The sequence below is a fragment of the Electrona antarctica genome, assembly GCF_951216825.1.
Source record: "Electrona antarctica genome assembly, chromosome: 17".
In the NCBI taxonomy this organism is placed as follows: domain Eukaryota; kingdom Metazoa; phylum Chordata; class Actinopteri; order Myctophiformes; family Myctophidae; genus Electrona; species Electrona antarctica.
This window is the reverse complement of record NC_136798.1, coordinates 21,018,358-21,031,904: the sequence shown is the minus strand read 5'-3', so window position 1 is coordinate 21,031,904 and position 13,547 is coordinate 21,018,358. Positions and strand designations below refer to the sequence as shown.

At 43.0% G+C, this 13,547-nt stretch overlaps 1 protein-coding gene and 1 long non-coding RNA gene across 2 annotated transcripts; one reads left to right on the top strand and one right to left on the bottom strand.

The window, feature by feature from the left end:
* Positions 1–1,141: 1,141 nt before the first annotated feature.
* On the bottom strand, positions 1,142–2,461 carry LOC306940664 (vacuolar protein sorting-associated protein 4A-like; the record flags this gene model as incomplete). Its single annotated transcript, XM_079525771.1, has 1 exon — positions 1,142–2,461. One exon carries the CDS (start codon positions 2,459–2,461, stop codon positions 1,142–1,144), a length of 1,320 nt encoding a protein of 439 aa, XP_079381897.1.
* A 6,711-nt stretch (positions 2,462–9,172) lies between these two features.
* Positions 9,173–12,592, top strand: LOC306940885. The gene is made up of 8 exons (XR_013792066.1): positions 9,173–9,719; positions 9,928–10,064; positions 10,183–10,241; positions 10,503–10,636; positions 10,843–10,979; positions 11,098–11,156; positions 11,418–11,551; positions 11,789–12,592. It is a non-coding gene; the product is annotated as an uncharacterized lncRNA (long non-coding RNA).
* Positions 12,593–13,547: the final 955 nt, after the last annotated feature.

Here is a 13,547-nt window from a genome sequence, read left to right as displayed (position 1 = left end):
AGCTGCGGGTCCTGCAGTGTGTAAAGTATTTCCATTGTGGCCTTGTAGTTCAGACAGAAATGATGATGAGGTATGATACATGATGTGTATGATGTGTTCAGCTCTCAGCTCCTATCTATGGCTGCGATTGTGTTTGAAATAGATAATCTCTCTGAGAGAAAGGAGGTCCCGCACACTGTCTTCACTTATAAAACAGATAGAGATACCTGATGAAGGTCCTCATTATCCACACTGGTTGCCTGCTCCGTCGACACACCTGTCCCTGGTGTGCAAAAGGACTTTTTTTTGTCCTACATAATCTCTCTTATTATCATCCAACTCCTTTTCTGCTCTTCATCCCTCAGAGCAGTGATGCTAGCCTCCTTCCTCCTGTAGAAATTGATGAATTTATTTGTAAAGCTTGCAGGTCTTCCTCTCACGGAAGACTGGAAACAAAACATACATGTAACTTTACACAAAGTGTAAAAGCATTCCCACAAATTGAAATGATAATGAATGAAACATATGAGTGTCGATGCATCAAGTAAACATGAACAAGATGGAGAAAAAAAATCTTCCAGACTAAACTACTTTGTTACTAAAAGAAATAACATTATCCCATAGGGATCTTTCAGCCTCTGGGCGAAACAGCACTCTTGCCACATAATCATTTCAAAGAGCAATGCAGGCCATTTCAGGTTGTTTTCTTGTATGACCACTAGATGGAGGTGTTTCATTCAAGTTGCCCAAGAGTTAATTTGTACCAGCTCAGTGGCCTTGTGCTGAGTGTCCGCCCTGAGACTGGGAGGTCTGGGTTGGATCCCCGGCCGGGTCATACCAAAGACTCCAAATGGGACCCAATACCACCCTGCTTGGCACTCAAGAGTTCATTTGTAGGCATGTTTTGAATTGGAGAAACAGCCTCTAAGAGCTGCACATACATTCACCACATTTAAGTTAAAGGTCAGTACAGCTGACAGCCTTTCTCTCAGACAAAGATGTGTTCAACAACAGCAGTGGCTCTCAAAGTGGGGTCCAGGGACCCTCAGAGTTCCTTGAGGGAGGTCTGTAACTCGGAGTGTTACAAATGGTTCTATTTGTACACTCAAGTTATGTGGACCAGTTGAAATTGCACCGAGCTACAATGTCTCTTCTGTCTCTCTCAACCGTCCATTCCAAAGTCCTCCGTGAACTTCTTGAGCTTCAGCAGGTCTTCGCTGTTGACTGTGGGGCGCGTGGTCGACAGGGAGTGCTCCATGTCGGCCATGCTGACTTTGGGCTCCAGCAACTTGTCGCTCTGCACGTCGTTCCAGGTCATCTCCTGGGCGTCGGGGTCACCGGGCGAGCACGGCGTCCAGAGGTCGTCCACCACAGTGTGGCAGTTCCTCGGCGACGGGCCACGCGACGGGCCACGCACGCTCTTGAAGTGCGTGGCGGACTGTATCTTCCTGACGGGCTGCATGAGGGCGTCACGGACGATGATGCTGATGTCGGCGCCCGAGTAGCCGTCCGTCTTGCGCGCCAGCTGCCGGAAGTTGTCGTCGGTCAGGCAGTGTAGCGTGCTGCCGAGGTGCAGGCGGAACATCTGGGAGCGGGCCGGCTCCTCTGGCAGCGGGATGTGGATGCGCCTCTCGAAGCGCCGGCGGATGGCGGCGTCCAGGACCCAGGGCGTGTTGGTGGCGCCCAGCACCAGGATGCCGTCGGCGTTGTTCCCCACGCCCTGCATCTGCACCAGGAACTCTGTCTTGATGCGGCGGGCGGCATCGCTCTCGTTGTCGTTGCGCGAGCCGCACATGGAGTCCACCTCGTCTATGAAGATGATGGAGGGTTTGTGCTGGCGCGCCAGCTCGAACAAGTTCTTCACCAGCTTCTCGCTCTCGCCCAGCCACTTGGACACGAGGTCCGAGGAGGATATGGAGAAGAAGGTGGAGTTGTTGGCCTCCGTGGCCACGGCCTTAGCCAGGTACGACTTCCCCGTTCCTGGGGGGCCGAACAGCAGGATGCCTCGCCACGGCGTGCGCTTGCCCGTGAAGAGATGGGGGAACTTGATCGGCATGATCACGGCCTCCTTCAGGGCCTCCTTGGCCCCCTCCAGTCCGGCGACGTCGCTCCACTTGACGTTGGGTTTCTCCATCACGATGGCGCCCATGAGCTGTTCCTGCCGTTTCTTCGTCTCCTGGTCCTCACCACCGCTGTCGCTGTCGTCCTTGTCGTTGCCCTGGGCCTCCTTCACACGTTTCCTGCCCCGCTTGTCCTTGCTCTGCAGGTATTCTTTTAGTTTCTCCGCTCGATCCAGGTACTGCGCGCATTTCCCGCGTATGCTGAGCTTCTGTTTGTCACACTTTATGTCATATCTAATGGCATGCAGGAAGTACTCCACGCCGTGCTCGTACAGGCGCTTGGCTTCCTCGTAGTTGTTGGCCTTGTCCTCCTCCGTGGCTCTGGTGATGAGATCGATGGCTTTCTGTAATTTCGACATCATTTCATCCGACCGTTATTGTCGTGGACCAAATGTATCGATGGGCAGACAAACAGCACATCTGTCCAGAAAATAAGCTGGTAAACGGCTAAACGGTTTATAAGGGGACAGACATGACATCAGAGTTACATGAGTGTGACGTTACACAGACGTAGCACAAACCATTTCCCATATTGGATTTGCGGCAGGGACGTCATGTATGGTCCACTGGGGGAATCGATGCCAGTTGCCACCTTAACATTAGCAAATAGCCAGTGTTGTTATGTAACTAAGTAGGCCTACTTAAGTAAAACATTTGGAGGTATTTATTTTGAGCTTTTATTTTTCTTTGAAGCGGTTAGCATCGCTTCAAAGTGTGGCTTTGTTTGTGTCATGTGTGAAATTATTATTATATAATTTCACATACAAGCTCGATCATTTGCAATTTCAAGAAAAATGGGGGTCAAATGTGTCAGTTATTAGAAAAGCATTGTGGGCTCGCCGAAAACCTGCAATATAAAGTAATGTACAGTAGAAAATTCCATGATCCAGTCCAGGTTCAAATGCGTTGTTATAGCAACATTATATGGGTTGTTATAGCAACCAGATAGCAACTCTGTGCAAATCTAGAAAGATCTGACCCTTCCTCATGCAGTAAAAATGCTATTTATTCAAACATTTGCACAAATGTTCATTATTTTTCATTTTGTATATTTGCTATTTTTGAATAGCCAATGTATAAAATATGGTTAAAGTGGTTAATAAGGATTATAATGGAAAATGAGGTAAAATTATGACATGCTTCCCCAGTTTTAATGGGTTAAACTAAAGGCTGTATAGGAAAATAACAGCCCGTTGACTGCCTGCCTGTTACATACACTGTGTCCAAGGTTCAGTAGTAAGTAATAATAATAATAATAACTTTATTTATATAGCACCTTTCTAGGCATGAGCCACAAAGTGCCCAGCATTGGATGTCAGTCTATCAGCGCACTGAGCGCAGCGATGTTGCAACCGCTTCAAACGTTGTTATTATTATTATTATTATATATTATATGTCCATGATCAGAAGCTTGGAATAGAGCCAATATGTGATAATCAGACTTACTAGGAAACACGGAAGTGAAACTACTGACACGTTATAGGCCAGTCAATCTAAGATTTGACCCAAAAGAAATTGCAATAGTAATCGTTAAAGGTTTTTTATGATCATTTGGATCATAGTAAATTCAGGGGATGGGGTACCATTGAAAACCTATATAAGGCAAATATTTCGAATTATATTTGAATTATCCTTTTATGTAGCATGTGACATGTCAAACTATTGGTTATTCATGATTCTGAATCAATTTGCACGAAAAACACCCCTTGGGCTAAAAACGGCCATAACCACTTACAAATGTGATGAGGTCATCACATTTGTACAAGTGGTTATGGCCGTTTTTCAAGTGCTTTACAAAGTTTACATAGATTGTGCATTCCATTCACACACACATTCATACGCGGATGGTGGTGCAAACCGCATGCAAGGCACCAAACCGGGATGATGCATTGTGAGCTTGTAGATGGGGTATTTTTTAAATGTAGTAAATAGGGTTAAAGTGGTTAAACCGATAGACCCCAAAGAACCCCTTTGTGGACCCACGGAGGTCCTCAAACCCCACTGAGATCCACTGCCTGAAGTAATGCATGTTTTCCCCTTGGTTCTGCTGCTTTTTGCAAAATCACCCACAATATAATCAAAGTCCAGTGTCGGTTCTCTCATTTGCCTTCATTTTAAATTCTGAATCTGCAACACTTCATGTGCACAGAAGTTCTGGTTCATGCTCAGATTGACTTCATGTCCTCTGTGACTTAATTGTCTCCCATTCACAAAGATACTCAAAGCGCCATCTATTTTGTTTTTTTTAACAAAATCTGAAATAAATTACAGCGACATAAACAGAGTAACATAAAACAAATCAAGACAACCAAAGAAACAAGGAAAGGAAAGGGGAAAAAAGGCATTAAAAAATCTAAACAAACAAACTCCAATACAATCAGTATACAAATCAACTCAAGTCATGGTCACAAACATCATCCAGGCAAGACAGGCAGGCTAGCCAGGTAAGGGCTAATCAGGTTCAGTCGGGGGCACGAGTGTAAGGCGGTCACCTTGCGACAGAAAAGGCTGCCATACTTTACTGAATTTGGAGATTGAGCCACACAATGTATATTACATTTTTTCCTATTTTAAAAAGTATAGTATATCAGATAATGGCCTCCCAGGTTTCAGAGATTTCTTCCTCCAGGTCCTGGGCCCAATAACTAATTGGTCCAAGTAGATCCAATCCTGTGCAGGGCTGATTAATTGTTATAAAAATAACTGCGATTAACAATTTAATTGTGTTTTTCCATTGAACATAAAAATGAAACTTGTGTGGCTTTTAGGCTTCATCAACAATGATGGAGGGGAGAGGAACTGCGTGGAATAACGTGCTCCTTCCACGCGCTATGTCCGGCCGGGGAAATTCCCCCCTGTCAGGTGAAAAGAAGCAGCTTGGACTTCTCATGCATAGAAGGAAGCATGAGGTCAGTCCGCTGCCCCCCCAGGTTGGCATAGGAAGTGTAGCGCCCAGGATTACATTAGATAATTGACACTGGGTGAAAAAAAAATGGGTTGCAAAATCGTGTAATAAATATATATTACACACATAGGGCCTCATTCACAACGGGGTTTACGCTCATAACGTTACGTAACGTGAGCGGAGCGTGAGCGGACAGGCATTTACGTGGATTCCCACATTACGTGGGAATTCATGAAGTTGAACGTGAACTTGACGGTGACGTTGTTTGGTCGGAAACTCCGCTATAAGCTGCGCCACCTCAGAGGGTCGTGTACTGCTTGCGTAGATTTATTCAGAAGGCTTTAGTCTTCATGCTGACTCAATTAAAAGTCCCCAAACCTCAGATAAAATATGTAGGCATGTGTCAACATTGGTCAGCACATAAAAAAAATGATAGCTTATATAAAAGCCAAGTATCACTTCTAGAGGCAGGTTAGCCTAGAGTCCCATACAGAAACTGCCCCTGCAAGCCCGACACCTTTTTATTTATTTATTAGGATATTTCTAGCATGCGCGATTGCGCTGCTCACTTGACAGCTTTCTACTCGCAGTGCAACGCGTTGTGAGCTTGTAGATCGGCTCTCGCGGACTCGCGCTGCATGTTAAAAAACAAACTCACAATTATTATAAGAACATACACTTATCTGCATTCTGCACTGTACGAATCCAACGTTGTTTAGTGTAGTAATGCCTGCAGTAGGCCTATTGAAATTGTTTTGTTACGGAGCTCCTTTGTGTGTGTGTGTGTGTGTGTGTGTGTGTGTGTGTGTGTGTGTGTGTGTGTGTGTGTGTGTGTGTGTGTGTGTGTGTGTGTGTGTGTGTGTGTGTGTGTGTGTGTGTGTGTGTGTGTGTGTGTGTGTGTGTGTGTGTGTGTGTGTGTGTGTGTGTGTGTGTGTGTGTGTGTGTGTGTGTGTGTGTGTGTGTGTGTGTGTGTGTGTGTGGAGACAGTCCAATCTGGGTGAAATTCACATTGGAAAATGAATAGAACGGCGAGCCTGGCCCGGACAGAACAGATTATTTCTATGGTTCACAGACATGCCGGTCTGACAGACAGACAGCAGTCACGAGGGCTAATTAGCCCTATACAAATATAGAAGTCCACATTATTGCATCAGCGCGTGCAATTCGGCCAGTCATAGTTTTAAGCCAGTGCACCTTAATTAATTATAATATGGGGAATTTATAGCTAGGCTGTAGGCTTCTACATTGATCTCATCATGAGATCAATCAAGTTTGGTGCCAAATGTCCCGTGAATCATTTTAAGATGACGACATCATGAAATGAACCTGCACTTAGATCTGACAAAGAGGAGGCTACCCGCCGTATATGGTTGAAAATGTAAATAGCTATAGGCCTATGCCTACGTGTCCATGATCAGAACAAATCCATTCTCCACATGGCATTCAGACAGATGACAGTGAGATGATATTAATCTATTCCCCGCATGAATCAATGCAGCTCTGATAAAAATATCGGATATATGTTTTACCTCTGCAAAGGTGTGAGTGAGCAATTGTTCAATAGAAAAGAAAAGGCTTTATAATATAATTGCCAAGTATAGGCTAGCTTGCTGCCTTGGTCCCGAACTTAAATAAATAAATGGCCAAGCTGCATTTTATACGGTAAGTCAGCTTGCCATTGCTGTAGCGGTGCAGAGCAGCGTTCACCGTTTTGTAAGCTTGGGAAAATGATTTATATAGTTTAATGGTAGGCTATAGACAATATAAAGAATCACGCACAAATGTAATGGTATATGGATGTAAAAAAAGAGACTGCAGGTGGTGGTCGTCGCTCCGGCGCTTGACATGGTCAGATCATTTTCTTTTAATTTCCTGTCCTTTGATGGATTGAGTGTCAGTTTGTACAGTTTGTATGGTAGGCCTATAGTGGTATACTTTATACAATGGTGCAAAAACTTGTTTGTGGTCCTGTGGAATTATGAAATTAATAGAGGGCTATATTCATGATATATCTGCACAGCACTGACTGACCGCGGCATGCAGTATAGCCTAATTTCTTTCCAGCAATCATTTTTATTTTAATTTGTGAAGCCACTATACTGGAAAATATCATTATTTTGTTGCATTCCGTCAGGAGGACCTCTATTTCGTTTGAGCTGTAAGGCCTATAGTTTTTTTTTTTTTTTTTTTACTGCTGTCTGCTGAGTCATGCTTGACGCCTTTTATGGTGTGAAATGGGGCGTGGATCAATGCAAATGAAGTTATCCGCTGATTTTCCGATCATTTGGCACCCGCTCGCATTCACCTGCGTACCTCACAACATACACCTGCGTACCTGTGGTACACACCGCTCTTTGAATTGCACGGCAAAACAACGTTGCGTGATCGGACGGAATTTCCCGCATCTGTTTACGCTTCCGTTACGCTTCCGTTACACTCTGGTGTATTTCTCCTTTGTGAATGAGGACCATAGGCTACATACAAAATGACGACATATTTAAATATAGTGGAAATAGAAGATCTACATTACAGGGGTGCCCAAAAGGTAGATTGTGATCTACCAGTAGATCACACAGACTGTGCAGGTAGACCACATGCCCCTAAAAATATATAATTCAAATAAATAAACCATTTTTGGCATCGGCCACTTGAATTAAGGTGACTTCACTTGATTGACATCAAAAAGTGCAGCTCAAACCCACAATGCAAGTCACCAATACTGACTGACTAACCCGCAGGCTCTCTTTGCCTTGTTCCGCCCTGGTTCCACCTTGTTTATGTTGAATTTGCTAAAACATCATTTTGGGAAAAAACTAAAGACAAACATGATATGCCCAGTCACCATGCTGCACCTGTGATATGGTCCTTTTTACTGACACCAAGTTTAAAATAAGAATTGAATGCACAGAATATCAATACGAAGCAAATGAAAAACACATTATTTCAATAGTAGTGGATGGGGAGAAAGGATTTTTGTCCAACCACGAAACGGCAACCAATGGGTGCGAAGAAAGGCACAACCATGGGCGGGACTTGACAAAGGGTGTATTACTTTGTGTTTAGCGCAAATGTCAGTATTACAAAAACAAATGTTGTACAGAGTGGTGTATGTGTTTTGACCTATGTAATGACTGAGTGATGTATGTTTTTTTTATGTGCACCATTATGTCAGTGTTTTAACTATGCAACTGTATGTGTGACCCCTTTGCTCTTGTTCCAACAGCAAGATCGTGTTGAAGGACTTTGAATATTCAAACCGTAACAAGCTTGACCAACTTTTCCAGGCTGAGATGAGTACCGGCTTCAAGGACAACATTTATAAGATGGCAGCTAATCTTACCCGGTCGATGCCAAATGATGGCCTGGATGCCAATGATGAACCTCTGCCCCAAATCTTCCAGAATGGCCTCTTATAGCACCACCAGGAGGCCGACTTTTGTAAAACACATTTTTTGAGTGGTGTAAACCACTCCTACAACTGGCTTTTGTGTGCATAAAAAAATGAGCATGGTTGCTATGTTCAAAATAATTTCTGACGTAATTAAATCACACCCGGGTGAACTGGATGACCGTAGCAACCGTGCTCATTTTTTCTGCACAAAAAAAGCCAGTTGTGAAATCACATCCGGGTGTGATTTCATTACGTCAGATCAGAGCTGATCAGGCTATATAATACCTTACCTTATATAATACCTCACATCGGACAAAAACTCCAGCTGAATCAACCTTACACCACTCAGTTCACACGGGTGTGATTTTTTTATATTACTCCTCCAGATTCTGTCCCAAAATCCCGCAAATTGTTACACAGTATCTCTATAGTCATGTGTTAAAGACGGATCTGTCCGATATTTCATATTCCAACACTGGCTTTCAAAGTTTACAGGATTGGCCCGTTTTGAACAAAATGTACGTGAAATCTTTCACAGACTTTCCTACTAGGCTGAGGAATATATCCCACCCTTTTCACATTGGCCTGTTATAGCGCCACCAACAGGTGGATTTTTGCAAAACTCATTTTTGGAACAAAATGCCTCAACTCATCCAATTGCCATCCAAGGCGTAAGAAGAAATGGCACCCTTTTCACATTGGCCTATTATAGCGCCATCAGGAGGCCACAACCTGACCTGGCCTGGTGGAGACCTGTGCCCCGAGGGGCACTTTATCTTTTGTTATCAAAATAACTGCGATTAACAATTTAATTGTGTTTTTCCATTTAACATTGGAACATAAAAATTACATTTCTGCAGGGCTTCATCAACAAATAAATCAACAGGGCAGATATAACAAACAATCTACAAAGAAATGACTAACATTTAAATATAGTGGAGAAGCTGCTCAATAGCGAGCTTGCTATTGCTATTGAACATTTTTCAACATGCAAAAATCTTACAAAAATCATGTCATCCTCAAATTACTTGAAACTACCTTATGTCAAATGTGTTTACATGTGACTGCATCATTCTGTTGTGTATTTGTGATGTACAGAGTGGTGTATGTGTTTTGACCTATGTAATGAGTGATATATTCATGTTTTGATGTCAGTGTTTTAACTGTTGTCAGTATGTGTGACCACTTTGCTCTTGTTCCAACAGCAAGATCGTGTTGAAGGACGTTGCATATTCCGACCGGTACATGCTTAACCAATTCTTCCAGGAGGAGATGGGGACCATATATCGGAAGGCAGCAAATGTCAGGGGGCTGTCCAAGCTTGGTGAGAGACGACTCACCGGATTCAGATCACTACACAGATATATTTGTAACATTGTTTTTTCTACACATACCTAGCAAGATTTTACACCCCCATTTAAGTAGCTATTAGTAATTATATATTTCATATATACAAAGAAGTTATGGTTTGCCTACTTATTGATGATAGCCTACTTAGCTAATCTTCACCTTCTACCTTGTTTGTACTTTAGTCTACAGGTAAGAGAACGATGAAGATGAAGAGGAGTTGATTGGAGGGGTCTGCTGCTGGCCTGCTGCGTGGTGAAAAAGCACAGCATTTATGTGTTGGCAATTGCCCGCAAGTAGAAATACCATAAAGAAGGCATCGGTATGGTGTTCAGTACCACTACCTATACAGTTTATCAGTACTTCACAGTGGAGTTCACTTGAAATTAATCATGAGTTTTATTTGAAAAACTGTCTCTACTCTCATTCTGGGTCGAAAGATGATGGGCCACATCTTCGACTGTGTCGAACGCAAAACATCCTACAAGTACAATAGGCTGTGAGTAATAGTACTTTCAACAAATGTGATGATTGTGTTTGGTTTCACATGAACAGAAACAGAAATCACCCCTCAAAACTAAATTAACTAATGAGCTAGTTCGGCTCCTTTCATTTTTGCTGTAACTGTGATGTACTGTATTTGTGATGTACAGAGTGGTGTATGTGTTTTGACCTATGTAATGAGTGATATATTCATGTTTTGATGTCAGTGTTTTAACTGTTGTCAGTATGTGTGACCACTTTGCTCTTGTTCCAACAGCAAGATCGTGTTGAAGGACGTTGCATATTCCGACCGGTACATGCTTAACCAATTCTTCCAGGAGGAGATGGGGACCACCTTCGAGGACAACGTATATCGGAAGGCAGCAAATGTCAGGGGGCTGTCCAAGCTTGGTGAGAGATGACTCACCGGATTCAGATCACTACACAGATATATTTGTAACATTGTTTTTTCTACACATACCTAGCAAGATTTTACACCCCCATTTAAGTAGCTATTAGTAATTATATATTTCATATACAAAGAAGTTATGGTTTGCCTGCTTATTGATGATAGCCTACTTAGCTAATCTTCACCTTCTACCTTGTTTGTACTTTAGTCTACAGGTAAGAGAACGATGAAGATGAAGAGGAGTTGATTGGAGGGGTCTGCTGCTGGCCTGCTGCGTGGTGAAAAAGCACAGCATTTATGTGTTGGCAATTGCCCGCAAGGAGAAATACCATAAAGAAGGCATCGGTATGGTGTTCAGTACCACTACCTATACAGTTTATCAGTACTTCACAGTGGAGTTCACTTGAAATTAATCATGAGTTTTATTTGAAAAACTGTCTCTACTCTCATTCTGGTTCGAAAGATGATGGGCCACATCTTCGACTGTGTCGAACACAAAAAATCCTACAAGTACAATAGGCTGTGAGTAATAGTACTTTCAACAAATGTGATGATTGTGTTTGGTTTCACATGAACAGAAACAGAAATCACCCCTCAAAAATAAATTAACTAATGAGCTAGTTCGGCACCTTTCATTTTTGCTGTAACTGTGATGTACTGTATTTGTGATGTACAGAGTGGTGTATGTGTTTTGACCTATGTAATGAGTGATATATTCATGTTTTGATGTCAGTGTTTTAACTGTTGTCAGTATGTGTGACCACTTTGCTCTTGTTCCAACAGCAAGATCGTGTTGAAGGACGTTGCATATTCCGACCGGTACATGCTTAACCAATTCTTCCAGGAGGAGATTGGGACCAGCTTCGAGGACAACGTATATCGGAAGGCAGCAAATGTCAGGGGGCTGTCCAAGCTTGGTGAGAGACGACTCGCCTGATTCAGATCACTACACATATTATATTTGTAACATCGATTTTTCTACAGATACAGTGTCGGTGACCATGCGTCCTTGCCTGGTAGGGCCTAGGCAAGGTTTTACACCCCCATTTAAGTAGCTATTAGTAATTATATATATTTCCACAAAATGTATGATTTTTGCCTGCTTATTGATGATACTTAGCTAATCGTCACCTACCTTGTTTGTACTACTTCAGTCTACAGGAAAGATGGGGATGAAGATGAAAAAATGATTGGGGTGTGCTGCTGCGTCGTGAAGAAGCACAGCTAGCTGGGGTCGCACTTGTAAAGATTTGGCTTTTGGTGACTCGTTTTTGAATTTTGCTGTGGTGTTAGGTATGGGTATAATGATTTCAAAAAGCTGTGCAAACACGCTGGGAGCGCCCCCTAGTGGTCTGTTTGCACAGACTCAAATATTGGATACATATAGGTATCCATATATAGGTACCCTGTACAACAGGTCATAAGGACAATAAATCACTATCAATTACTCAACTCAAATGGTTCAGGTACTGTGGGTCAATTAGCAGTGGCACTAGCTGCAGTGTGCACTGCACAACTAGACCCAAATTGGAACTGTAACTGGATAAGTCGCCAGGTTAACAACTGCTGCGGACATCTTGCCGGACACGTCGCTCCGAGGCGAGAGAGCTCGCCCAAAGACAGACCAACGGCGAGCGAGCGTCGCTCCTCTTCTGTCTAACCAACAGGCTCTTTCTGCCTTGTTCCACCCTGGTTCCGCCTTGTTTATGTTGAATTTGCTAAAACATAATTTTTTGATAAAACTACAAACATGATATGCCCAGTCACCATGCTGCACCTGTGATGTTCCTTTTTACTGACACCAAGTTTAAAATAATTTAATTCACAGAATATCAATACGAAACAACTGAAAAACATGTTTTTTCAATGGTAGTGGATGGAGAGAAAGGATTTTTGTTTCAAATGTCTGAGATGATAGACTGGTGATGGATGATGATGGTCATGGAAGGGGAACCTTCTGAAAGCTTCATGGGCAAAGATAATAAACTTCAAAATCTAAAAAAGAACGGTCAAAATGACCTAAATGGATGTTGGTTATTGTACGTGTACACTTTTACTGTTGACTAAACATTATGAAACCATTTCCATTTGAACCCTTATTTATCAATTTCGCTGTTATGAATTACGTGTGGGTTACATTGTACAATAGCAAAAGAGAGAATGTGGTGTCCACATTAAAATAAAAATTAAAAAATGAATGAAATGTGTGTTTTGTTCTACGTCATATTTGGCGGACATTTGACCTGATTTCTCCTTTCATTGTCAATGGCAAATATTGAGACGTGTGGGGACAAAAGCTGTATATAGGAGGTGCCCCTCAAAAATAGGTTGTTGATTGAAGATATTGACATGGAGAGAGAAGAAAGTTCTTCATCTAGAAGACACATGGTCAAAATATTACGCTCAGGGGGGCACACCCGGCCATCTGTAAATATATATATAATCCAGCACTGTTTCAAGGTTTGGCCCTTCCCACTCGTCCAGTTTTCCAGGTGTCCAGTTTTCCAGGTGCCCAGTTGTCCACTCGTCCAGGTGGCCCCTCATCCAGGTGCCCACTCGTCCAGGTGCCCACTTGTCCAGGTGATGACCAGTGAGAAAGCTTGCTCGATCTTCCCTATTCTTGGACCTAATAAAAAGATGCAAGGTCCCCCTGGCGTGTGGTTCGGAGTTCGGACTCTAGCTTCCTAGGCTTCAAGAGGAAACCAAGTGGAAAGCTATAAGGGCTGTACTCGGCGTGGTCTCACTCTCACCCCCAATAATTCACATTTCATTGCTGCTGACTTGTAAAGCTTTAGTTTCATATTATGGAAAGAAGTGGCAGAAGTTTCTTTTCTAGCCTCAAATGTGTATACACGATTGACACAAACACGATGGTGACTGCACAGTGCACACGCACACACACACCACCAACAA